The sequence below is a fragment of the Oxyura jamaicensis genome, chromosome 13, assembly GCF_011077185.1.
Source record: "Oxyura jamaicensis isolate SHBP4307 breed ruddy duck chromosome 13, BPBGC_Ojam_1.0, whole genome shotgun sequence".
NCBI classification, from domain to species: Eukaryota; Metazoa; Chordata; class Aves; order Anseriformes; family Anatidae; genus Oxyura; species Oxyura jamaicensis.
Genome location: NC_048905.1, coordinates 13121951 through 13148428, shown reverse-complemented (window position 1 = coordinate 13148428; position 26478 = coordinate 13121951). Strand labels below are relative to the sequence as shown.

At 44.9% G+C, this 26478-nt stretch overlaps 1 protein-coding gene and 1 long non-coding RNA gene across 4 annotated transcripts in view; one reads left to right on the top strand and one right to left on the bottom strand.

The window, feature by feature from the left end:
- GLRA1 (glycine receptor alpha 1) overlaps positions 1-6193 on the bottom strand; it is a 38511-nt gene extending 32318 nt beyond the window's left edge. For both annotated transcript variants that reach the window (XM_035338599.1, XM_035338600.1), the window contains exon 1: positions 5248-6193. In XM_035338599.1, the coding sequence (XP_035194490.1) occupies positions 5248-5303 (56 nt within the window). In that variant the 5' untranslated portion in view covers positions 5304-6193. The remainder of the gene's footprint in view (positions 1-5247) is intronic.
- The window catches only part of LOC118173760, a 145533-nt gene that overhangs the window by 15910 nt on the left and 103145 nt on the right, over positions 1-26478 (top strand). The window contains exon 1 of one of the 2 annotated variants that reach the window (XR_004754368.1): positions 6622-6725. The exons of the other annotated variant lie outside the window; for it this stretch is intronic. This is a non-coding gene — a long non-coding RNA (uncharacterized LOC118173760). Of the gene's footprint in view, positions 1-6621; positions 6726-26478 lie in introns of those variants that run through there. 2 annotated transcript variants of the gene reach the window in all.

Genomic DNA, 26478 nt, shown 5'->3' with positions numbered 1-26478 from the left:
CTGTTGCGGCAGACAGAATAGGCTGATGGTGCCTTTTGGTTTCTGTCTTCCTAGTACTAGTCACTTTGGGGCATTCTCAGGGAAGCTCTAGAGCTGCAGAAAATGAGTGAGTGAAACTCCATGAATAGACTTAGATGATTTAACATACCTAAGTGTTGTGCTTTTGATTTAGATGTTGTGATTTTAAAGCAGGATCTGTTTCTCAAACCCCTTGTCTTTCATCAGTAACTAAATAGCAGTTATATTCATCATGTGGTCAGACGTCTTGTTCCTAAGACTGAAATTTGGAGAGCCCTTTTCACCTGCATGCTAGGATGAAATGAGAACAGACTTCTCTGCTGGTTTTCTATCACAGATGAACTATCATTGGTCGCCACTGGGATAATGAAGTAATTTAATTCTGGACATTGATTAACATCCTCATTCAGATACTGGGATCATTTTCTACCCAAGTCATCTCATGGGGATGTGTTGCCTTATGAAATTTATGTCACCAAGGGAAGTGTTTGCCTAAGAACAGGAAAATTGCAGTGTGCTGCTGCTTACAAATGCATTCCTTCTTAATGTGGGTCACTTGGTGGGTAACAGGATGAACTTCAGTCTTTATTCTCCACTATTAGATCTGAGACACTTAAAACAGAGACAGAGGCCCTTTGCTGACTTGCTCCATACAAGCAAGGTGCCTCCAATTCGTTCATAAGAGAAGAGGAGTAAGGGGGGACAACAAAATTCATATGCCTGGAGGCCCCTCCTTGAAAGAGGTCTTTGTAGAAAGCTGATGTGATGCAGTGCCCCTGGATGTAGGGGCAGGATCCTACCATCCCTGCTACTGATCTCCTTCCAGAAGCAGCTCCCTTCGGCTATTTGAGGAGTAAATGTGTGTTCTGGCAGTGGGTCCTGCAGAAGAAGGTCTTGTTCAGCAGGAGCAGAGTGGAGAGCTGGTCCATGTTATCTAAAAATCTGCACAACACCAGTGCCTCAGAGATGTAGGCCACTTTGTTAGTGCAGGCGAGACAGCAGCTTTGTTGGTAACGTGTTTGTTATTCACCTTGCCTATCCATTGTTCTCCTGCTCCTTGCACCCAACAGAAATGGGGAGAATGATTTCAGTTCGGACATGTGGAACCTTTCTTTTGTTCTGGCCTATACAGAGAGCAGGCCTGGGGTTGCTTAAGGCAGTTGGTTAGAGATGAAGAAGGTTAAGACTAGATTGCAAGTTACAAAGTGTTTTACTTTATGTTAATTTGTCTTAATTGCCTGAGATGTGAGTGAATTGTTAGGGGTGGAAGGAAGCGTGTGTAAAATTCCTGCAGAAGACAGGGTCCCAAACACTTTGCACCTCTGGTGGGATGACAACAAATTAATCTATCTTTGAATGATTTATTAGGGCTTCTAGGTAGAATTGTCTACCTCATCACACTTTCAAACCTCGAATGGATAGCGCTGTCTCAGGGTCTCTAATGGGCCTATCATAGGTTGCAGTCCAAAGAAGCTAAAGAGTATCCTCAGAGCTGCCTGGTGCAAGGCTTTGTTAAATCATTTGTATTTCACGGAGGAGCTGACAGCCTCAGAGCAGAGGCACAACAGGTCATAAGGCACAACTTCTGGTAGATTTCAGTTATCACAAGTAAACCACTCTATCTGCTGAGAATACCTGCTACGTTGCTTAGCTTGTGACTCTAGAAGCCTCTGGTTAGTGTTTCACTCACGGGTACCTCTGCAGTGCTGTTCAGCACTGCGGAGGTATAGCAGAGGGTTTGGAGATGCATATGCTTACTGTCCTTTCCCTTCCCCTGCCTTTTGTTTTGTTGTATTTTCAAGGGGCTGAAATCAGGAGCCCTCCAATCGCCTATTTTAGTCAAAAGTTTATTTCAGGAAAAAATACCTTTGTCTTTAAGAGGCATTGCAGTCACAATAGCATCTTATTTCAAAATCTGGAATTGAAGAGCTTTTTTCTCTTACTGACAAAAGAGAGTAGGAAAAAGCCGGTTAGTGCGATCCAGTAGGGTCTGAGGCTGATAGCAACTTTTGGGCTGTGAACAGCTCAGAGCAGTAGCCTGGATTCTGACAGATTCCTGCTCAGGAGGGGCCAGCTCATCTTGATTAGGTGAAGGTCATACTGGTGATTCCTGACATACAAAAGTGTAATTAGGATAAGAATCAGACCCAGACCACTTCAGAGCCTCATGGGACTGTGTCCATTTGGTTAAGGTGCCAATTCAAAGCTATCTTTTATTTCCTAGCCTGTACAGGGTGCATTCCTACCCCCAGGCTTCTGCAGTGGTGTTTGTGGATCACTACAGCTATTAAAATGCACAACAAAAAGCTGAGGCAAGATCATCACAGGGCAGGGGCAGTGTTTTACTCTACACGAAGGAATTCAAAGCTGAGCTGGGTTATGAACATGCAGTTAGACTTTGGGAGAACATTTATCTGTGTCTCTGTGGATATAAGCAAGGCGTATGGAAGACCCCGTGTAAATATTTTTCAATCATTGTAATTTTCAAGAAATACCATTTTGTTTTACAGAGATGGGTAAGGAAGGATTAGCTAAGTAGTCTGGCTGTCAGAAGACCCCTTTCAACTTCCCACCCCAACCCAGTTTCCATCCCCACTTCTACCCAGGTTCTCAGTAAACGTCTTAGTCACAGCAAAGTGACTGCAGTCTGGGAAGGCAGGTAGCAAAAAGGGAAATGCTCTTCCAGAAAGAAAAGGCATGTCAGAATAAGCAGCTTATGGCAAATTCCTTCTAAAACATCCCAACTGTAACAGAAACAAATATTATATTGGCAATACCATAATGTTTGTGTTCGCACACCAGCTGTTACTCTTTCCCACAGGGTCTTATTTTTTAAAAGGCTGGTTAAGGACGTTTTTGTTAACCAACAGATCTAGTCTTATATTAACTATACCAGATTTTCCTTTAAGACTTTGGATTTTTCTTTTATTATTTTTGCAGCGTATATGCGAACATAGATTAACTTTCCAGAATATTTTAAACAGGCTGACAATGAAGTGTGGTACAGCCTGTAATTTGAAGCAATGAATACTTCTATTATGGATTATTGGATTATCAGCTTGAGGTTTTTTTCAACATTATGCGTGACTGAGTGCTTGAGTAATTGGCATGCTAAGTTTATGAATGACTGTTAATGAATAAACTTCTCTTACCGAAACTGAAATAGCAAAGCTATTCCTGGACTAGAAAGGCTGGTAGATTTTTGGCTTGCAGTAAATTGAAGGCATAACATGAAGAGGGGGGGAAAAAAGAAAAACATTGGTCAGAGTCAGTTCTGGTCAGGAATTACTGAACTGCTTCTTGTTTGGAAAATGATAGCTGTACAGAGAACAACTTGTTTTCAACATCTTCCTGCAATTGAATTAGAACACTTTCAAATTTTCTTAAATATCAATTTCAGGAAAACTAGACTTCCTTTGTATGCAATGTGTCATACCCAAATCCAGCACATACATATATGTATGCATATATATAATTTATAACATTATAAACATTTACACTAGAACATGAAGGGATTGTTTTACCGAGGCTCTGAATGCCTTGGACTTTAATTGATGTGCTGAGAATCTGTAAGCACTCACATGTGTTGTGTGATGCATAACAGTGTGCATCATAAAACAGGATTGAAAAGACAAGTGTGTACCAATTTCACTTGTGCAGGTGGTTCAGAGGAGAGACTGTCAGGTGCTTTAATACTATGGCTTTAGGAAGCTCATGCCTGGGAATGCACTCTTCCTCCCACCCCTCCCCACTTCCCTCCTTTTGTCTTCTAAGCTTTTCTGGAGAGTATTTGAGAGTATTTGTGGTGTTCAACCTCGCATTTTATCTGCTTCAATGTTGTTTGTTATACTAGAGGTCTTATTGTGCAGATATGCTTCTTTTTAGTCTACCCTATTGTATTGTGCAGTTCTGCCTCAATGAGAAAAGAAAGGATGGCTCTGAAATACTGAGTGTTGTAAATTGCTTTTCAGATATTAGTTATTTCTAGAATTTCTTTCTTGGTTTACCAAAAAGATAAACCTTGTTAAGTGCTTTGAGGTCATGCTGTCTTTTGTTTTTCCGTGGAACTGCAAGAAAAGTGGAGGTATCATGATTTTTTTTATACACAGAAAGAGTTTAGTGTTCTTAAGGAAAGAGACTGCTAGCTAGACAGCTCTGTCCAGTGTCAGCAGGTATGTTACAGTGATTTGTAAAATAGGGGTATTACTCCAGTGATGTATATGTAAAAAATGTCTGTCCTTTCACATTAAACTGCAATATGACATCTTCACGTAAAGATTAAACTGATAAAACCCAGAAACATAGAAGTCATGCAACTGAAATGAAGTCTAAGACTGATGAGGAGTAAAGGTCATGAAAGCTTTTTTTTTTTTTTTTCTCCTCCAATTGCATCTATCTGGCACCTATCACTTGCTACAGCAGTCTGTGTTATTCATGCAGGCAGAGAAGAACTGCTTTTTTCTATTATTTTCCTTTGTTTATTTAATAAAACCACTGGAAGGAGAGGTAGAACAAATGATTCCTGAAGAGTAAAACCGCTCCTTCTCCTGCCTTAGCTCTTAATAAAAAACTGAACACATCTAACAAAGAGTCAAACTACAGCTACTTGGTAATAGATATAATTGCAAAAAGCTCACAATGTCCCCCCTAGCTTTCATTTAGATTCCACAGGGGAAGGATGTTGAAAAAAAAACATGAAAGAAAAACAAAGTTGGAGAAGGAAGATGACTGTTTCTTTGCGTTCAGTGGTGGTAGGCATAGCAAGCTGCGCTGACAGCGTGAGCTCTGCTGGGAAAGGAAGCCCACGATTTCTCAAGATAACAGAGCTGAGCAGTGAAAGCCTCCTACAGAACTCACCTTAACCTGCAATCTTAGGACGGGGAGGGGGCGAGCTGGGGATATTTACCCGGGCAAATTCAAGTGCAGCATTCCCAGCCGCCACTAGTTGTCACTTTGCAACCAGCCGGGGCCGGTGTTTTCAGCACTGCGGTTAGTGAGATTGCGGTGCTAATTAAACGGAGTAAGTCCCGAAGCCGCGGAAAGTCCCGAGCCTGTGGCTGGGCGATAGCCAGGCTCGGGGAACCGAGCAAAAGCAAAAAAGCAGCTCGAGAACGGCGGAACGCCGCTCTCCTAGGGCTGGGGATGCACAGGGATCTGTGCCCCAAGCTCGGATGAGCACGGCAGCCCAACCCGTTGCTCACTCACTCCTCCCGAAAAGCCGAACCTTACCTGAAGAAAACGATCGTCTCCCACACGTAGACTCCGAGCGCGTTGACGTTGCACATCTTTCCAGCTCTCGCCGTGTTGTTGTTGGCTGTTTGTTGTGTTGTTTTTTTTGTACTCCGCGAGGGGTGGGCCGGCGGGCTTGGCCAATAAAGTAACCCGGCACCTGGGGAGAATTGGCAGGGGAGGCGAACCTCCCTTCCTTTAGCAGGGGGGAGCCGGGGGAGGCTCGGTTCAACACGGCGGGCAGAGCCAGGTGCTGGCGCGGTTCAGCACCACGGACAGCGCCCGGTTCAGCACCGCGGACAGCTCCCGGGGCTGGCCCAGTTCAGCACCGCGGACGGCGCCCGGGACTGGCCCCGCTCAGCACCGCGGACGGCGGCGGCTCGGCTCGGCTCGGCTCGTCCCGCCTCTCCGCTGTGCCCCCGCCACCGCCACTGCAGTGGTGCTCGGGGCCGGAGGAGCCGGGCTTCCCGCACCGCTCCCTCCCTTCAGCGGGATCCCGCTCCGGACATCAGGCTGGCGAGCGAGGCAGAGGCAGGGGGTGTCGGGTTGCCATCGGGGTGGTGGGGTTGGGTGGGAGGGGGGTGATCCTCGGCAAGCCGGGGTTTTAATCTCCGCTGCTAGCCGGGGTGTCTTCCTAATTACATCCACAGGAATTTCAGCGCGAAGCCGTACTGCAGTCCCGGTTGTGTCGCTTTCCTGCTCGCCGTTTGGCTGCTGTTGATTCCGGCTTCCTGGGTTATTTTCCTCCCGAATAAGTTATTGCTGCTACAGGGAAGGTGTCCCATTGCTCGGGGCTAGAGCGGAGGGGAGCGAAGGGGAAGTTTCTTGGGAAGCACTCCCATCGCGCTCAGAAAGAAAGTGGCTCAGTGTCCTCCTAATGCATCTCATTTCCCCTCTGCCCTCTTCCCCGCTAGGACTCGCCAGATCTTGGGAGTTTCTTGCTGCATTAATTTACTAAACTAAAAAAAAAATAGGGGGGGGAGGGTGGTTGTGGAGAAGAGGGAAAGCAGAGGGGAGGGGGTAAGTCAGCCTCTCCACCACCCCAAGGCCCTCCTCTTAGCTGTGCTCATTGGTCTCAGGGCTGAAAAAAATACTCTAGGACGTGGTTGGATAAACGCATACTGTTCAGCAGAGGCTGTTAACCTTTGAAGCGCTGATACGTTTTGTTTTATTTCAGCTTTTTTAACTCAAATCGCTGTCTTTTTAAGAACTCTCTGAAATCGTCTCCCTTGACATGGCAAGCGTAACGTGCTTTAAGTCTCCATCTCGTGGAAGATCTGCTTGACTAGCATTTGCTATGTGTTGCTGTTGGCTTTTAAGGAGCATCTGTGTGTTGTTTCTCTCTCTCTCTTTTTTTTTTTTTCTCTTTTTTTCTTTTGTCTTTTTCTTTTTTTTTTTTCTTTCCTTATTTTTTTCTTTCTGTTCCCCCATTTTGCAAAGAGGTTTGGCAAACACCAGAGCCACCAAGGCTGGGGCAGGTAAGGAGGATTTAGCAGTTTCCTATTGCAGCTCCAGGACCCTGTGCTTGGGCTGTGCTCACAGGGGGCCGAGCGTGGCTGTTGGGGAGGGGGAGGAATGGGCTCCTTAGCCACCGTACCAGTCAGCCACTCTGCTTTGCTTCTCAACTTCTGAAAATTGAAACAAAAACTTAACTCTCCTGAATCACCTAAAATTTTCTTTTAATTCTCTTCTGTCCTGGTGTAATGGGACATTTCTTCTTTAAGTTCAGCTTTGTTTACTTGTCCAGTGCTTTGTAAAACTACCCAAAGAACAGAAGGAGTCACTTTTAACCCCTTTTCAGCTGCCTGTCTCTTTTTTTTTTTTTTTTTTTTTTTTTTAATCTGTTCAAAGAATCTTCCTATCCATATGTTGGGGGGAGTGGTGGGGAGAAGGGGGGTGAAATGCAGTGTGTGCTTCACCAGTACTGCAGCCCCCCTGGGCTAGGAATTAGCCAAATCTTTCTTCTTGCTTCGGGTTTTATCTCAAAGGACCTTGCTGCAATGCCAAAACTGACCTGATGTTTTTGATCTCCTGTTCGTATTTGTTTTAAACCAATATGTTTTTTTTAGCCAAGCAGACAGAAATATCCTTTTGGTTGTCATTCAAAATAAAAGAGGAAGAAAGACTTGCTTGGCTTCTATCCTTTAAAGAGAAGGAGTTTAATCTGATTTACCCCAGCTACTGGGTCTCGGTGTCTAGCTAGATTAATAACAGGCTCTGATTTCAGTTCATGGTGACTCCTGGGGACGTGGTTCCATGCAGGGCATCCTCCCTGCTGTTTGCTGGCTCCTTGCTGTAATTCCTTTCCTGAAATTTATCCTCACATAGATGAGCCTCTTGATGATGTTCTTTTCCAGCCCCCAGTGAGATGATGTCCCAGAGGAGGAGCTTCAGATTGGGAGTGCTAATAGGACCCAAACAGCAGAAGAGAAATAGTGTTTCTCTGTATTTTTTTATCAGGAAACAGGTCCAAGAGCAGAAGGCAGAATCATCCCTTGGTGTCTGCGGCTTAAATCTAGAGGTTTTTCAGCCTTTAGAAATCAGCTCTGTGAGAGATATGACCATCTCATATGATTTCTCCCTTGGTTGTAAATTTGATCTTCTTTATACCAAAGGAATTCAGACTTGCCTTCTTTTTTCCCCACCACCTGCTCTCCTTGCAATGCCTCAGCTTTAGGGGAGGAAGGTGGCTGTGCATAAGATCGAGGAAGCAGATGTGTGTTTGTATAACAGTGATGCTTCGCAGCTGTTCCCTTTGAAGGGAAGCTTTCCCCCTTTTCCAGTGGAAGCATTTACCTTCTTTGCTGTCCTCTGTCATGGTGATGTTAGTTGGCAGGCTGAGTGATTGGTGCGGGCCTGGGGATTCCTCTGCTTTGAAAGTGCCTTGTTACTGAGAGAAATAAGAGCCATATTTACCTTTTATGGCATTAGAGGAAATGGGAAAAAAAGGTTGCAAAAGATGCTTGGAGCAGGTCTAGGCATTCAGGCAATTTAAATCAGACAGTAAAAGCAAGAGATGTAAATTTAAGAGAGATACAAGTTTTCTATGTCTTACTGTGAGGGCCCCAAATGTACCTGCACTTTCATTATATTTTGCTGCTGTGTTGAGAACATAATCTGGATAAAAATGTTCATTGTCTGTGTTTTTTTTTTTTTTTTTGTTTGTTTGTCCGGGATATCTGCCCCCACGCCCCCACAATATATGCTCTTGTATATCCTCCTGGTGCCAAAGCAGTTGTTGCTTGCTTGTCTTGGTACAGTGCCTGCATGCATGGGACCTTGCTCATGGCTGGCTCCAGCTCCCTGGAGTTCCCGTTATCTGATTTAACCCAGGTAATTCAAGAAACTGCCAGCCAACCCCAACTGAAACCCTTCCGTAGGGATCTCAGAATAATAAGGAAGTCACCCAAGCTGGCTCTGGACAATGCCAGATTTGGTATCTTTCATCTCTCTTGAGAAGCTATGAGAGGTCTAATAAAGGCTGGAAGTCAGTTTTATCACCATTACTGTAAATAACCTCCTTCATCAGGTATGGGTTGGCAGGACTCTTCTCCCAGGATGGGGTCTGGCTTGTTCGTAGGCTGGGTTTTAGCTCTTTTTGGTTTTGCTACTGCGTTTTGTGATGCTTGGGAGGGTTTACTTGCCCTTATTTTGCCTGCTTATTTTTCAAGCAGAGTCCAAATGGTTTTCAAAAACATTTATAAGATACCTTTCCATGGTGGAACTTGTAGAAATAACAGGATAGAAGATAACTCATCATAATATCAATGAAGCTCTTAAAATCGGAATTACCTATTGTGTTTACCTCATTATTTATTTATTTAATTATTTATTTATTTTAGTTTGCTTCAAAATAGAACGATCTTGTAAAACTTGAGGTGGCCAAGGTTGTCTGGGAAGGTTCTGTGTCATTTTCTTTCTGTGACTGATGGATTCTTTTAATCATAAGATACCATAGAAATGGTTATTGTGGGGCAAGTGCTAGAGTGAAGGATGAAATATTTTCTCATTTAGGAGGTCAATATTCACGTCTAGGCTTTCAGGAGTGGCTTAACATTTTAATGTTGCAGCTGACAGCAGAATGTCAGCAGTGCAGCAATCAACAGGTGGGACTGAGTTCTGCATTTCTAGGGCTACCTCAATGAAAAGGAAGTTGCTGGGGCTGCCGAGTTGGGGCTGAAGACACTTGTTGTACAGCAGAGGGCTAGACCTTAATTCTGTCTTATCATAATAATCTTGCAACTATCTTCACTGCAGGTGAACGTGACCATTGTCCTTCCTTTTGGTGATTCAAACCTTTCAGTTAGTATTGATGACTGAGGACTCTGTAGAGACTCAGTCCAGGCAATGTAGCTGGCAGTTTTTCTCTTTCTCTCCATTTGATTATTAGTGTTTCAGATAGATGGACAACTGGCTTCCTGGTTTTTCAGGGATTACTAGCTTCTGATGCTTATTTTCTATATGAGATCTTAATCTTCAGTGTTACGGTTGGCCATTCTACAAGTGGTGATTACCAGGAAGAGGAAATAACTGTAATCAAGAGTGGGCCATCATGACTGGTGAGATGAACGGCAGCTGTTGAGGGAGATGGAAACAGGGACATGGCAAAGAATTCATGAATTATTTTTTTCACCTTCTCTGGGCACTGAACAAAGGCACGAGTTGAAGTCAGGGTGATTAGGTCAGTTGTATAAGGCAGTTGTACAAGAAAACATCTGGCCTATCTCCTCTCCCAGAAGCTCAGTGCCTGTGTCAGAAATTTTCAGAATTTCATTTGTCATAGAGAGGTTGGTAATAAACAAACACCACTGGATTATTCTTTGCTATATAGTAAGTATCAGTGAAAGCCTGAGTCTGACCCAGAACAGAGTTACTGAAATGCACCCGTAGCCATAAGGCTTTCAATATCTCTGCTCTCAATTCCCTGTACAGTAGGAGCAGATCAGAACCTTTTTGGCAGAAAGGATCAAATCAGACACTTGGAGAACACAACAGGAGCTATGGGAAATGTGCAGAATGCTTTTAACTTCTTTTCATCTTAGCTAAAATTTTTACTCCGCAAATGCACACGTGCAGAGAAGTGCGTGTGGAATAACATTCAGATGATATGTTTGTCAGGAGGTCCAAGTCTTTCATGGCTGGAAAAAAACAAAAACTTTTTAATTATCTGCTCCTCCTTCTTAATTATTTTTCTGGCTGTGGGAGTCAGGGAATACCTATTCCCTCAGCTTCCTTTACAATTTATTCTTCTTCATATGGCTCATCCCTGATCCTTTCTCCCTGAAGTCGGTAAGTAAATTTATTTTCTTCTCTGTGGGGAAAAATGAATCTTTTCCATGGTCCTGGCAGTCTGAGAGTATCAACTGATATGATAGTTGATCCTAAGAATCACTGAAGGGAAAGGGCAACCCAGAAGGCCTTGGAAATTGCACTGTGACTAAATGAACTTGCACCCTGTTGGAGAATTCACCTAAAGCCTCATTCACAACAGCAAGCTGTTTCTGTTCAGGATCTGATTTTCATCTCTGGATTTTATAGTAGATAGAGCCATTTTCAATTTCTCTTCTTTTCAAAATTAAAATTTTAATAAAAAACTCAGATATAGGGTTAAGCTCCATCAAGCTGAAAACAAAACATGCACACACACTGCCTTTTTTCCCCTGATAAGTTATAGGATTTTCAATGAAGAAGTGGCTAGCAGAGATGTAAAGTACACTCAGAGTAACTTGGGAATACTAAATCCATTTTTGTCAGTTTGTTCTTTGGAGAATGGCTGATGAGGAAACTGTGCCCAACAACTTGGATTGTACTCCCCAAGACAGAGATTCAAATTGCTACAGCAGCAATGCTTACCTTTCTGATGCTGAAAAAGAAAACCTGATTTGAAATTCAAGTTTGGGGAATTTTACAAAGAATTCTATGAATTATATTCCTATTCAGTTAATTTCCATGTTTAGTAAACTATTTCTGTGTAAGACAGTTCAACTAAATACTGTTTTTGTAGAAACTCAAGAACCTGTGACTTTTTTTCCCCCCACAATTACTGGTAAAAAAACCACCCTAAAATGTTCCTGCAGTGTTTTCTAAAGTGGTTGGCCAAGGTTTTGCTGAAGAGGTGAAAGAATCCACTGGAACTGAATTAAAAGTCCATTTTATCCATATTTTTTAAAATATATTTAAAAATTGAATGCTGATGGAATGTTTGATAAGCTCTGTTTTTGTATGAAGTGGATCTGTGAAAACCAACCAGTGGAGACCTTTGCATAGGAAATTCAACAGAATTTGTGGAGTAAGGTTAGAAGGCCATTAGGTGTGGAGCTGAGGGATTTGTGGAGTAGATGATTGATTTTTGGATGAAATTCAGACCAAATATCATTGACGATCTTTTGTCCCATTTGTTTAAAAATTATATGTCTAATCATAGAAACAGAACTTAGTTTTAGGAAGAGTAACAAAGCTGAATTCTGTCAATACGCTGGAGTTTATTGGTTATGAAGTACTCCGTTGTGCATGGTGAGTCCTTAGAAATGTACCTCCTCATTTCTATATGGACCCTTTCTTAGGAGCTGCACCCAAGATGAGAGTTTCCCATAGCTGGAACGTGTTTAATGAGTTTAAGCATAGCCAATTTGTGATCATAGACTCCTGGGAAGTGGTGTGAAGCCTTGCACTAAGGTGACTTCCTGGCTGGCTTGCAGAAGGCTGGCTGAAGAGCTTGCTGAGCGAAGCATTCAGGTCTTCCCATGCATGTGTTTGCCTCCTTTGTCAGGTGCATGAATCAGGTTAAGGCAGTAATCCCCACAGAAGAGGAATTAAGAAAGAATGGATGGTCATTTTTTCTCCAGTAGTGCTGATTTATTAATATTTTTCAATGTCTCATATTTCATACAATGGCACCTGACTTGAGCTGTGAGCCATTTTGCTGCATATCATGGGCTTGTTGCTGTTCTAATTTATGTAGGATGTGGAGGGCAGCTATTAAGAAAGCAGCACGGACCTTATAGCCCTAGAGAAAAGACATTGCTACTTCCATCAGAAGTTTGAGTTGCAGGTCACAAGTTAATATCTTCCGAGCTATACAGAATAATTATCAGACGATCCCTGAGAACCCAGAACTACCTTTTCTTTCCAAGATCTTGGCCAACAAAACTTTTTGGGCTACGATATCTTGTGAACAGAAAATAAGCCAAAGTTGCTTTTACAGCCAGTCTTGCCAGAACTTTTCTTTCCAGGTGCCAAACATTATGCAGTTGTTTGAAATATTATCTTACCTTTTAGTTTGGGGAAGCACACTGCTCCTACCTCAGCAGCCTGCAAGTGGAGCAGGAAATAAAGCTTTTTTTATCCTGTGCCTTGCTTGTAAGAGAAAGGAGCTGTCTGTTTATTTTGAGGTGAGGGGGCACTGAGTCTTGGAAGAAACTTACGCAGAAATATACAGGGCAGACCAAGAGCTATTCACCCTCTTCATTCCTCTTGTCATGGTTTAGAAATAAATGACTAACAAAGGAAAAAGGGAAAAAAGGTTTTCTTTTTTTTTTTTTTTTTTTTTTTTTTTTTTTTTTTGTGTGTGTGTGTGTGTGGGGGTGACACCAAGAAGTAAAACCCTTTAGAGGAAAATCTTGACTGCAAGCAACAGGCTTAGGAAGCAAACTGGGAGATCACAGCTGGCAACGCTGAAGTGGCCCCTCAGTGTGCATGTGTTTAGAAGTTGAAACATCCTCTTACATGCCCCAATTCACTCACAGGACCAAGTAGCATAATTTATCTTCTGAAGTGAAAGAAACAAGCTGCGTTTTTTTTTTTTTTTTCCTTAATGCTTTTGGCAATGGAAATATTTGCACGTCAGACATGTGAAGGATAAAATGAAGTCCTGTAGGATCGCTCTTCTGTTAGCAAATAAGAGGTCTGATCCTTCTTCCACTTTAATGAAATTCTTTGACTCTAAAGGGAAGTATGGAACCGCTCTTACTTATGACATCCAAGCACCAGAAAATGCTGATAACAGGGTAGGTTTTCATATTGGGTTAACAGAAGAGACAGCTTTCCACCCCTGTGAGATGCTTTCAGGTTTGATTGTGCTGCTGAGATGTAATGTATTGGTAGGGGCCTCGCTCTGGTAGTATAGGTTTCTTGCTTCAGTATTGGAGATTCTTTGAATTGTCCAAGTTAGCGGATGCACTTTAAGATTATTTCATTCACGTGGACTGGCAGCTTCCCTGCCATCCAAAGCAGTCATTACCTAAAGTGACCGGCAGTGATTTTTGAGAGGTCATTAGGCAAAAGGCTGATTACACAGCTGTATTTTATTTTGTTGTTCAAAACTAGTCCAATGGATTTGTGGAAATTTACTTGAGTACCACTGACTTAACCTAGCCTTTTGGTAGCTCATGACATTTCATAAAACACCTTGCTTTTACCCCTTTATTTGACAAGGAGGGCTGATGCTGTAGTGTTGGGTTCCTAAGGATGTTTCTGCACTACGATTGCAGGTAACTGTTTCTGGAAACCCTACTGCAGGTGAAAGGTGCCATTTGAAAATCTCAGCTGGGCTGTGAGCAAGTCAAGATGCCTACCTCACCTAAAATCTTTGCCTCAGGTGTGGTACCTCATGCCTCAAGTGTGTCTGTCAGAAAGCCTGGGAAGAACAGGGATTTTAACATTTTTGCCAAGTAGGTTGTTGTTGCCTTAGGCTATATTTTTCCTTGCAACTTGCTGAGTTAAATCCTATGACAGATACAAGTCCTCTTTCATGCCATCTCTCAGCTTGCTGTTTGTCCCGGACTCGGGCAGAATTTGCCTCCATAGGATGCCTGTGAATTTTGTTCAGTGTGTTCTGTTTTCTACTTTTTGTGTGATGCTATCGATTTACCACTTGGGGAAGGCTCTCAGACAAGGTGGGCTATTCATTGGATTCAACAAAGGGAATTTACCATAGTCATCTTTACTGACTTGTTCTCTGCTAAATATGAACAGGGGGAGCACTCCTCTGACACAAGCTTCTGGATGCTCTGTTGGATCACAGCAGCTGACAAAGCTCCTCCTCCAAAGGACTGCCATCCTTAAAGAAAGAGATATCTTGATTTTCCTAAGATGCTAATCATAATGACCCTTCTACATGGTGAATATTCTTAAAATCATACCCTGGGGTCACCAAATTCCCTATATCACAATTCTTTTTGCCTTAACGACAAGATTATTTATCACGTTAGAATGGAAATTGTCATCCCTTTTCAAAATATTTAAATAATTGTGTTTTGAAGAAACTCAAGGCAGGCAGCTTCTGCATCTAGAATTCAGCTAAGGCATAGGCACTAACGTGCTATCGGCTATGAGTTTTGCAGTACTGTTCCCTGCTGCCTTTACCTGCTGCATGCGTGGCAAAGAGCTACAGTTGCAAAGCCTGTGCAAATTCCTGCTAAGCATCAGTGGCCAGTATTTATTAAAAGGAATGGATGCATAAAAAAAAAACAGGTTGTAAACAGAGTGGATTTCTTGGGCAGGGGGGAAGGGGGAAGATATGCTAGCTCTGAATTTTTCCAAGCATCAGTATAATTCTTTATGGTAAAAATGGGAGCCTTATCATGCATTTCCTTTGGACAAGTCAGAGAAAAGAAATTGCAGCCTATTCATGATGTTGCACCATGCCAGCATTTTTCTTTTATATAGCTTTCCCTCCCCATGAAAATAGTTCACTACCAAGGCAATTGAATTAGACAAAAGTGATTTATGTAGGCTGTGCAGAGAGAAAAGGCTTTGTTAGGTTTCAGGGAAGATTTGGAACACTGAGGGTGAGAAACAGCTTGGCTGAGACATGGGGAATCACAATCCTCTCATTAAATTTCCATGCCTATGACCAGACGTGGCCTCACTTTGCATTTGCTGCTTGATTACTGAATCTATGAAGCTGTTGTCTGGAAACAAAAGGCAGTAAATCAAATCAATGGGCATCTTTCAATGGGAGCCGAAGAAGCTTGTGAGGCCGTATTCTCCTTTGGCTCGCAGTCTGAAAGTAGCGGATGCTAAAACATATCTATGCATATTTCTGCTTGCACGTGGACTTGTAAATATAATTCAACTTATTAACTTTCATGTAATGCATTATGTCTGAGGAGCGACTTCTCACCTTTCTTCCCAGATAACACATCCATGGGAAAAATCAGCCCTTTCAACTGGTGGGGAATTTTATTTGACAGCATCCTAGCTTCTGCTTAAACTCTCTTGGGCCGTGATGGTGAGAGTAAAGCAGGAAGCAGAGTTGGTCTGAAGCAGTGTAATTCAGTGTCAGAGAGAAACAGAACATTGACTATTGCCTGATTTCTATCTCCAACACATTAGAGTTATTTCTGATGTCTTTGTATTCGTATTATTTGAAGTGGAAGAACTCTGTCAGAGGGCTAGAACTTAGGTACTGAATTCAATTTTTAGGAGAGATTTCCTCTGTAGACACAAGCTATTATAATTCACTTTTCTTGGTATTTGAGAGCTGGCAGATTTGTCTGTGAAGGAATAACCAACCTACTACAATGGCTGCATGGGATTTCTGGGTGGGAAATATGAGCCCAAACCTTAACGTCTTTTGACTTCCTGAGATCTGTTGTGGAAACCTGGCAGAGCGTGATAGCTCCCAAAGCCTTGTTAGCATGATATGTAACTCATAAATATCATCACGCAGCATGCAGTATGATACGTAACCCAGAGAACAGGTCCTTAGGTGGAAACTTTACTGAAGGTTTAGTACAAGTCTTCCCTTTGTAACCTTCCACCCAAGACGAGTAGACTTTCTTCCTTTCCAGAAAGGTATTTTGTGGTACCTCCATGCTATCTGGTGGAGTCTTTCTCATTGAGGCTTTCCAATGGTTCATAACTTGGCTGAAGTTGGACAGTTCTTCCTAGGAAGTGCAATGGGCACATCCCCCAGCCCTACTGAATCTAAATCTTCACTGGGAATTACTGGGAACAGGTTATTGCCTTTAAAAAAAAATCTACAGAGGGATGCTTTTTAGCATTGGTGAAACAACATATTTTCCTCTAAAAGTCTGTGCTATTCTGTTGGAAAGTTAAAGAGAAATCTGGTATAGAAAATGCTGGATCTACCAGAAGAAAGTGGACAAAGTAAAAACCAAATGACACAGGGCATTACAATGGACTCCAGGCAGTCTGTACTGCTGGCACCCAGTATCGTGATGTATTGTCTCGTAAATTCCAGTTAACATGACATCATCTTTCTATAGAGGGTGTGTCTGTGCTCCTGCAAAAACCAGAGACCTCTGGGACCTTGTCTGTTAAACAGTTTGTTGGCCCAATAAAACGGCTCACGTGGCAGAGCTGTAGATTAGAAATCAATACAGCTGCACTTTCCTTTCCCTAGCAGGAGAAGGGAAAGCTCAAGGGACTGATTAAGTTCTCTTTGCTGAAAAAGCTGCTGCATCCTGAAACATCTTAAATAAATGCCACGCGTGTACAGGTAGTTCTGCATTTAACACAGACCTCGTATGGGGCTTGTACGCTAAATAACGTGTCTTGATTATAAGTAGCTTGTTCACTTTAAGCATGCATCTTCATAGATGTTAGATCTCATGATAATGTTGGTTTTCAATTAATACGATGAGCTTTCATAGTGAATTCTCAGTGGCTGGATTTACTTGGTGATACCACAAGTGTCAAAATTCAGTTATGACAGATGAGGAAATAGTAATTCATTTGTGGAGTGTTCTAATAAACTGAATAACGTACATGCTCCTCTTTGGTTGGCTTGAAAGACTCACAGTTTTGCTTTCTGCCTAAAACCCCCAGAGATACCAGCTGGTCAGAGTCTCCCCTGGGGCTGGTGTTTTTGGGAAGGAGAACATCAGCTGTCGCCCTGCTGTCTGGGAAAGCACAAGTGACGTGTGGGGTATGTTTCACAGATCACCACGTTTACAGGTGGCCCAAGGTTTTGGCAGTGAACAGGGGTTTGTATTAGGGACCAGTACTTGCTCTTTGGACTTGAGGTGTCTCTGGACGCTGCTGTTAGCAAGGAGTCAGTGTGAGGACTTGGAAAAATTCGGCTGTGGTGATGTATGGGGTTTTAGTGTGGTGGGCTGCGTGCTGCTGGTGGAAATACGGCACTTGCTGCCAAGCCTTGTGATGCTGCATGCAGGTAATGCTGTCTGATGAGTCAGGTTTGTCCTGGAATGCCCCTTAAAAATATCAGCAAGCACCTAGCTGGGAAGGGAACTAGAGCTGCCTCAGGGCCAACATGTGTTACCAAACTGGAGGGATCATGGGGAATTCGTGTACACCCCCCACACTCACATTCCTGTATGCTGGAGTATTTTATGTGCATTTATTTCTTGTTGAGCAACAACCTTCCTCCCTTGCCCTGCCTCCCCAGCCACAAAAATAAATAAATAGAATAGAGAGGGAGTGAAAGAAAGAAAGTCTGCTGATTAGGTGAAACTCTGCACGTGATTTGGGTGATTCTCAGTTGTCAATCCCATAGGAGGAGCAGGAGGAGGAAGGAAAGGGGAACCTGCCTTGTTGGCAAAACGGGAGTTAATCATCAGTTTAATTCACAATCTCCAGCTCTTCAAAGTAGTTGTTAATAAGTGTTTGTCTTCTTTTTCCCTCCCACTCCTTTCCCCTAGGAGCTAGTGAGAGACACAGACAGCACTGATCACAGAAGCAAAATTGTTAAGGAGGGGTGAAATCCCCGGTGGAAACTCTTTAATCTGCCTCTGGAAAGGGCAATCTGTGTTAATAGAACAAAACTGTAATGTTTAATATTAATTATAGGGAATTGGGGAGGAGCATGCAAAGGATGGAGGCAGAGAACAGGCTGGAGGGAATGAGAGATCTGCATGCAAGTCTCCTGCTGCAGAAGGAAGTGGAGCAGCCGGGGAGCCCCGTCCCTTTGATCGGCATGGGGGAGTTTATCTGAACCTCCTATCCATTGAATTTTGGCAGCAGAGGAGCTTCCCTTGTTGTAGACAGATCCAGGGCCTCTGTGTATTCCTGATGGGGACAGCAGAGAGTTCAGTTAGCAAAGAATAGGGTGTGTGACAGATGGGGAAAAGTTTATGGGTTGGATATCATGGCTTGGAAGCCCCTGTTTAGTTGGGACCTAGCGTATCCCAACACATACCTTAGCACATCAGAAACACTGTAGCAGGTCCAGCTGTAGCCTAGTCTCCAGTGGCAGCCAACAGTGGATGCTGAGGCTGGGGAGTGTGAAGAAGGTAAGCAACTTGAGGTACTGCCTGATTCCCCCTGTAGGATTCCTGGGGAAATCTGTGAGCTTTCTCCTGTTGGGTGAATTTTCTTCTGCTGCAGTGCAGACATGCCCTTTTATATAGCTTGTCCTATTGTGAAAAGGGAGAAGATTTTTGGTAACCTGTACAACATAGAGAACTTGGTTTCAAGGCCAAGCTTCAGTCTGTGTGGCTTGTGGATCCAATGGCAAACAAAAACATGGCATGGGCAGCTGGACTGAGCTGGCACAGAGCAAAGGGGGAGGAATGTGACTGAGCATGGCAGCAACTTGTCTCCTTACATGCTTGGGTTAATGCAGCCCTATCTGTTTCGGCTCTTCTTTCTGCTGCTCAAGTGGTTTCCATTTAGTTCCCATTTCTTTCTTCCAAAGTGTGATAAAAAGATGATAGGAGATTTAATTTCCAGGAAGGGACACCCAGGCGGGCAGCAGGATGCCAGCTGTTAGGTAGATTAACGTGGGAAGGTTTCCTATCAGGCAGTCAGTGTCTCTGTTACAGATAAGCAATTTTTCTGAAAAAATAAAAATACATAGAAATGCCCCTTTGTCGATGAAGTATCTTGGCGATGTTCCGTTATAAGGCAGGATGAACACGAGTTGGATTTCATCTGACCTTTAAATTACCTCCATTTTATCAGTTCCATTTTATCAGCAGCTCTTTAGAGAACGAGCCCTTACTCGGAATTAATAGATTCCTCCAGTGCAGGAACCTGATGCGGGCCGTGAATAGCCCAGCCAGGGTGTGCTGTTCCAGGAAAGATTGCATCTGCAGCAAGGGCACACGGCTGTGTGAGTGTGCTCAGCAGGGTGGGTTTGGTCCAGTTTCTCCCTGTGTTCCTTACAGAAGAAACCTCGTTGCAGCTGACCAGTAAAGAGGTAGAAACCCAATTCTTTCTTCTCTCTGCAGTGTGGGGGCAGAAGCTGGCCCACCTGCTTAGCATCCAGGAATGAAAGAAAATCACTTCCTTGGCTCTAGAGATAGAAATCAGACGGTGGACTTACCCTAGATGAAATTAGAATCGCATTTACTGTGTCATGAAGAGAGTGGTGGCAGCCAGGGGATGAAGCTGTGCGGAGAAACTTGCAGGAAGCAAACCTGCTCGGCCACAGTGGTGCTGAGGACATGTTCTGTGCATGTGCTAGCGCTGACTTTGTGCTCTCCTGAGGGACAGTTCTCAGGACCTGGAGGACACAGAAATGCTATGGGAGGCTGGCCTGGGTTTCCAGCAGAAAGCTGTTTTGTATTTGGTTTGAATGCTCTTCCTGACTGACCTTTTGTTTTGTGATTAATCACTGGGGTATGCGTGGAGAGATGGTTTTTATTATCTAGGCAGTGCTTTGTCACGTCAGCTCCTGGAAGCCTCATTTATGCACGAGTGAAACTTTTACATTTCTTTTAATTGTTCTATTGGAAAGCTCCAGAGTGAATCATGGCTATAACGCCCCGTGTTTTCTTTCCTAGTCGCTTTTAGATTGATCCACGTATTTACATAGCAGGATGTCACCTGGCTGTCCCTCCTGCCTCGCCTCATCTTAGGGCTGCTTTAAACAGCGCGGCTCCTGCATTCGCTGAGGAAGGTGGAGCTTTATAATGGAGAAATATCCTGTTGATAGTAGTTAATCTCCTTGTTTTCTTAAAAAATAGCCCTATTTCATCTTCTAATTTAATGATAAATTGCATTCATTCATCAGGGAATGAAGGTTTATTAATAGAGAGGATAATAAATGGGCTGCTGAGAGATATGAGAAAATAGTTTTGTCAAAGAAGGGGCTTAGAGGAAAAATTGTGGAGCATGGAGGCAGAACTGTCTCCAGAATCGCTGGTATCTCTGTACCCCGTATGTTACCACGATGACCTCTCCTTGTCTCAGACTTGGTACTTTAGTTCAGGTTTATCCTGTAAAATATCCAAGAGGAGAAATGCCTAGGGGTATGCCGTGTGCTCTCAGGTCAGTGGGCATGTCTTCAGGCACAGCGCAGGCATGAAAATATCCTGAGAATACTCGGAGTGAGGGCAGCGGAAACCATCAGTGAGTTTGAGTGGGATTTGTGGAATGGTTTCTGACAAAACCTTGAAAACATAAGCTGAAAAGTACTGAATGCTTCATTTTTCATATGGAAAATGGAATCTGGAATTCCAGGGTGTGTAATCTGCTCTGTATAGTCAGTGCGGGCAAGGTCACCCAGGCACCAATTTCCCTGCAATTTTAGGTGGTTCCTCTTAGAGCTGAATTAATAGTGAATTATCAACTCTAACACCTGTCCCTGGAAATTCTGATTTAAGTTCTAGGAACAACATTTGGGGGTGAGATTTTCAGAGCTACTGATAAAAGCCTTGTTAGGAAATTTTGGTTAGGAGTGAAGAGAGTTCTTGTTTCTCTCTGTGTGTGTTAGGAAGGGAATTTGCATCTCCCCTTTTCTTGGATAGCTTTTATTGAATAAGGGACAGGAGGAAGCTGTTATTTATTTGAGAACATCTGCTGCTTCAAATCCTTTGCCTCTCTCAGGAGTGAGAGGCAGAATTTTTTTTCATGCAGGCCACCAGCAATATTTCCCGTGACATAAATGAGATGTTCCGAAGTTGTGTGTGTTTGATTTGTTCTGAATGAAGCAGTTAAGTTGTGACAGGCACTGTGTGCCATCTTTCTGCTCTTTGGGCTAACAGCTAACCTGCTCTCCCAGTCCCGGTGTTGGTTCTGACCTGTCAGGCTGTAGTAGCCCAGTGTTTGTCTGCCATGCTTGTGAACTGGCGAGTGATCCTCCTGGTGCTAGTTAGCGATCAGTTATTAATTGTGCTTGCTTTCCATCTCCTTTGCCAGAAGGAAAAGGCTGGGAGGTGCATTGCTCTGCTTCTCTTTCTGTTGGGGAGTGGAGAAGATGGGTTAGGGAGAGGCAGCACCTGCAGCCGTATGGGAAAGCTACCCGTGTGTGTGGTGCTATTTAGGGAAATATAGATTAGGAGAGGGCAGGGAGAGGGAAAATCCTCTATTAACGAACTCATTAGTGCTGGGAAGAGTCAAACCAAATTGCTCTTCAGAAAAGGGCTGTCTAGCTGGATTTATTATTCTCTGTAATTAGGGCCGAAAAGGGATGGAGTGATATAAGCAGGGGTTGAGAGGGGAAAAAGCAGTCTATTCACAGCTTAATTACTCAAGTCAAGAAGTGACATTTGCACCAAAGGGGGAATAACAGCACAACGCTATCGCCTCACCGAAAGAGCCTGTGCTGTCCTTGTGGGCTGTCTGTGGACATGGGGAGAGGTGGGAGAAGGTTTAGAGGGATTTGAGCCCGACAGATGGTGCTGGGATGCCCTGATGCATTTGTACAGTCAGATCGCATCTGGAGCCCAGCACCCGGTGCCCCCCGGCACTGCCCTGGGGTGAAGTAATGAGCTGGGGAGCAGAGCAGAGCCTGAACTCACCGGTAATTTGTCTGGACTGTGTTTGGCCAAGCTTCAGAGCCCTGCCTGAGCTGCCCACAAAGCTGTCCTCCGTAGAAACTGGTGTGGGAGGCAGAAGAAATGGGTCCCCCAGGGAAAACAGTGGTTAGTCGCAAGCCCCCGAGAGCCGGCGAAGCCCCGTGCGAGTTGCAAAAGCTTTTGTCTCTGCCGCTTCAAACGCAGCCGCCTGGAGGGGTTTCTTTGAAAAAGGCTTTGCGGTGTGTTCCTTTCAAGTGGCAGGAGCTGTGTGTTTGAGCTGCAGGTGGCCAGCCTGGAAACTGAGCAGTGTTTGGAGGGGCTGGGCGATTTTAAACGCCCTGAGTAGAGGGGAGACATCAGAGGCACTGAAGACTTACCTGCCCCAGGATGGGGCCCAGACTTCAAGGCCACTGGGCACATTTTAACTGATTTTTGTCAAAAAAATTACAAGCCTCTCTGTGGAGGTTCACAGCTGGCTTTAAACATGACTTTTTTTTCAAAATTTAAGTTATTGATTGCAGTGTAATTGGCTTACTTTAGTGTAAGTCTTCCTGAGCTTAGCAGTGTCTGTTTAAAATGTATTTAAAGCAAATGAGGTAATAAAAACCTCAGCTGGAATCGTTTCTGTTCTCCTACCCCTCCCATCAGCACGCAATTACACTCTTCACCTTGCAAATCCCACTCACACTGTCCTTCTGTGGAAATTCCTACCCAGCCCTGCATAGTGGGCAAGGGATGAAGTCTGTCTCTCCAGCACCCGTGGTGAAGGCTTACATGGGGAATCAGGAGAGCCTGCTGGGACCCCTTATCAGCCCATTCTTCATCCGTAAGACCACATGTGTACTTCTCCATGGAGCCTCAGGCCAGTGGTTAATAATGGAAGCCATGCTTTGAACGCTCTGCAAGCTCTCCCTGACCTGTCTGGACATCAGTAGTTGCCCTGAGACTGGTTTGAGATCCCCTGGGGAGCTCTGGTGCTTTCTGTTCCTCTGCTGATCCTCCAGTAACAGGTCTGAGGCAGAGGAAGGTCCAGCTATGAAATGCTGCTCTGCAGCTCCATCAGCAATGTGTGCCTGTGGGAGAGCTGGAAGGGCAGGGTGAGGATTTCCAGCAGCTTGCAGCTCAGCAGCTGCTTGAACCAAAATTAACGCCTTTGTCTTGATGGAACTTTTCTTCCCTGAACTTGTCCAGCTGCTCTCTGAATTGAGGTAGGCACTTGGTGTCCTGAGCCTCCTGTGGGGAGGAGTTTCAGAGCCTAACAAAGCGTTGTGCGATGCTCCTTCTCTGCTCTGCTTTTACCTGCCACCTGCTAGTGCCTTTGATGCCATTTTATTTGTACACTGGGCAAGAGAGCAAATGATTTCTCTCTTCATGTTGCTCAGTATCATAAATCTCTTCTTCCCCTGCTCAGCTGTCTCTTTTCCACTCTTCTGAGTGCTTTGCTGCTTAGGTATTTTTATTCAGGGGCTCAGGTACCCAGTAACACTGCAGAAAGTGGGCTGGAAAATGGGCTTTGGCCAGGGGCAGTGTACGCAATGCTGTGTGTGGTGGCTGGGAATTTTATTCCTGCATTTCCTTCTCTTCTTGACCCCCCTCCCCGGGAGGCAGCTGCTGCCTCAGCTGCACAGAGCCCGTGTGGCAGTCACTGGCCCTGATGGAGTCATCGGAAAGGATAGGGACAATTCCTGCCAGATGTCACATTGATCTGCATGGAGGGGAGGGAAGAGAAGGTCTCCGTACAGCAAGATGAACTGAAGTCTCTCCCAGCCCATTAAAGCTCACTTTCCCATGAAATGCCAGATGCATGCATGCACTCATTCAGTCACTCACATGTCTGGCAAGGAGCAAAGTCCCCATGCTGCTCTCCCTGGCACGGTGACCTGGTGTGACACCTTCGCTAAGAGCCTTGTGGGCATTTATGGATAACGTAAAAACCCATAAGGCTACTCAATTAGCTCTCTGTCTCCTGCTTGTGCAGCTCCCATTGCTGTCACAGCTGAATGCCTTCCGCAACATCTCATGGCAGCGTCTGCCACAGCCGCTGCGTTACCACAGCTTTCAGAGCAGCTCCGGAGCGACCCGCACCCTGCGGCTAACCGAGTGCTCGGTGCTCTTAGAGGTGTGGCTGAACTTGGCAGGGGTTGTCTTGTTCGCACTCTTTTTCCAGGGATGTGGAATGTGCCCGTGGTGTAGATGCGCTGTCTCCTAGCTCCTTTCTCTGGGAGCGTCAAACCTCCCAAACCAGCGTGGTGTCTGCAAAGTGCCCTTGTTCTGTGTGACAGAGATGCTCCTCGTAGGGGTAAAGAAATGTTGTAGAGCAGGTGTGAACATCAGAGGTGGTGGTGTGCAGCTGGGCTCCCAGCACCACTGAAACACCTTATTTCTTCGCTTGATAAATGCACAATTCTATTAAAGAGAGGGGCATGGATTCAAGCTGGCTGGCAAACGGCTGCTTTTAGCCTTATCGCTTGTTCTAGGGAAGTTGTTTTCCTGGTGTCGTGCCCGTGGAACCTGTGTGTATGAGGCAGCAGACACAGCTCAGTGGCTGCTCCTTCACGCCTTGTGCTTGGAGACACCGGCCTTTGCACAGTCCTGTCCCCATGGAAGTGAGCTTGGAGGACGTTGCCCTGGCATTTAAACCTCAAGGGTGACTTGAAGTTGCTGCAGAGAGAGCCTCTCAGCAGAACTGATAAAAAGTGAAGGATTTCTGGAAATACCTTCTTGTATGTCTTATTGCAGTCTTCTCATGAGCTATAGCTCTTGTGGGTTTTGGGGAGGAATTTGGGGCGTAAATATGGAAGAGGGATTTGTTGAAACATCCCATGGTAACCTTGCTGAACTGCCATGTTTGAAGGCATGCTCTTTCCTACCATCCTTGAGAATGTGCTCATGGCCTCTGAGCATCTAGGCACCTTCTAGAGGATTTGGAACACTGCCTGTACTGTGCTTTGCTCTCCATCCTGCTGGATCTACAGAAGACTTGATGCTGCCTCTGACATGCTGCTAGCATTTGTTGCTCTTGTTGGCCTTACCCCCATCTTAGTGCACGTATGAAAACCTGGTTTGACCACAGACACTTCCTCTCGCTCCGTCCCCTTCCAGATGGAGGAAAGGGAAGGTTGCATTTGAGCCAGAACCATCTGGTTGGCCAAAAGGAGCTGGAAAAGATGCTGGTGATGTGCAGGCTGCAGATAAATTGGCAGCAGCGAGGACCTGCAGTCTCACGCTTTGCCATTTGTGTGAATTCTTCTATTGAGTCCCAGACCTCAAAATGGGACAGCTACTTCACCCTTCGCTGTCCTGCTGGCTGGTGTCAGCGTTGTGTGCATTTCCCCACGGTGCTGTTTCTCTGGAGACATCCGTGCTGCAGCGCAGACAGCTTTACATTAACCTGCCTGCAGCTTCGGAGCTGTCAGACGTTTCGCAGCAGCTTGGCGCTGGTCTCTGTGATGCTGCCTCAACAAGACTGCTGCATGCCAGCGTTCTGGGGCCTTTCTAAATGCCTCTGCCTGTGGTAGGCAGTGGGACTAGCACAGATTCAGTGGCTGCCAGAGCACGAGGCCCGCGGCACGTAGCACTGTGCAATAAAGCTGTAGGTGCTACCTTCTCGTGGGTCTGTGTAGCAGGGTGGTGGTATAAAATACTGTGCTGTCCTTTAGGAATGATGTAATGCAGACCTCTCAGGCAGCATGAATAGGTATACGGGGTCCTGCCATGGTTTGCCTGCTGGGTTACCAGACCGTGCTTGAAGCTGTTCCTTCGCTGCCCACAGATGGGTTCAGCTCTCTGGCATGTGCACAGAGCCGGCTGTTCCTGCAGCCTGGTGGTTGCCCATGATGAAGTAGGTTGCACCCGTGGCGCTTCTGTGGTATGGTGTTTGAGCTAACTGGTTGGTGCTGGCATGGAGAAAATGTCACTTTGCCTCTCCCTGGTACTTCCACACTTGAGAGATGGAGCACCTCAAGCCAGAAATGCAGTCCTGTTCTTTCTCAGGGTGTCTTGTAGCTTAGAAAAGGATAAGCAAGGACCTGCTTTCTGCCTCTCCCTTTCAGCCTTAGGAGGAGTTGGAGAATCCAGTTTACATGGTGGTGGACATGTCCCTCTCTTTGGGGTCGTGTCTGTGCCTTGGGGAGCCGCTGGCTGAGAGCCTTGGCAGGATGGTTTGCTGTGTTGTGCAGCTCGCCTGGTGCTTTGCAGAGGCACTGGGTGCAGCACCAGCTCTGAGGTCCCCCTGCGTGATCCAAGGAGCACCCTGCAGCTGCTTCCATCTTCTCCCCATCACTTTTCTCCATCTTTGATTTAACACAAAATTCCTTCTTCATCTAATCAATTTGCTCTCTGAAGTCATGTCTCTGCAGCACTGAGCCATTTCCAGCGATGCTTTGAGAGCCCAGTGAGGGGGAAGGGAGACCAGTTTCTTATTGATAATAGCTATCTTTAACTCTGCAAATATCCCAAGCTCTGGGAGTGTGCCTGTGCTGATAGAAGGATGGGTTTTGTTGGTCCAGTTCCTGTGCAACACCTGAAAATTGACAGGAGAGCAATGCAGAAAGTAGCTTTTTTT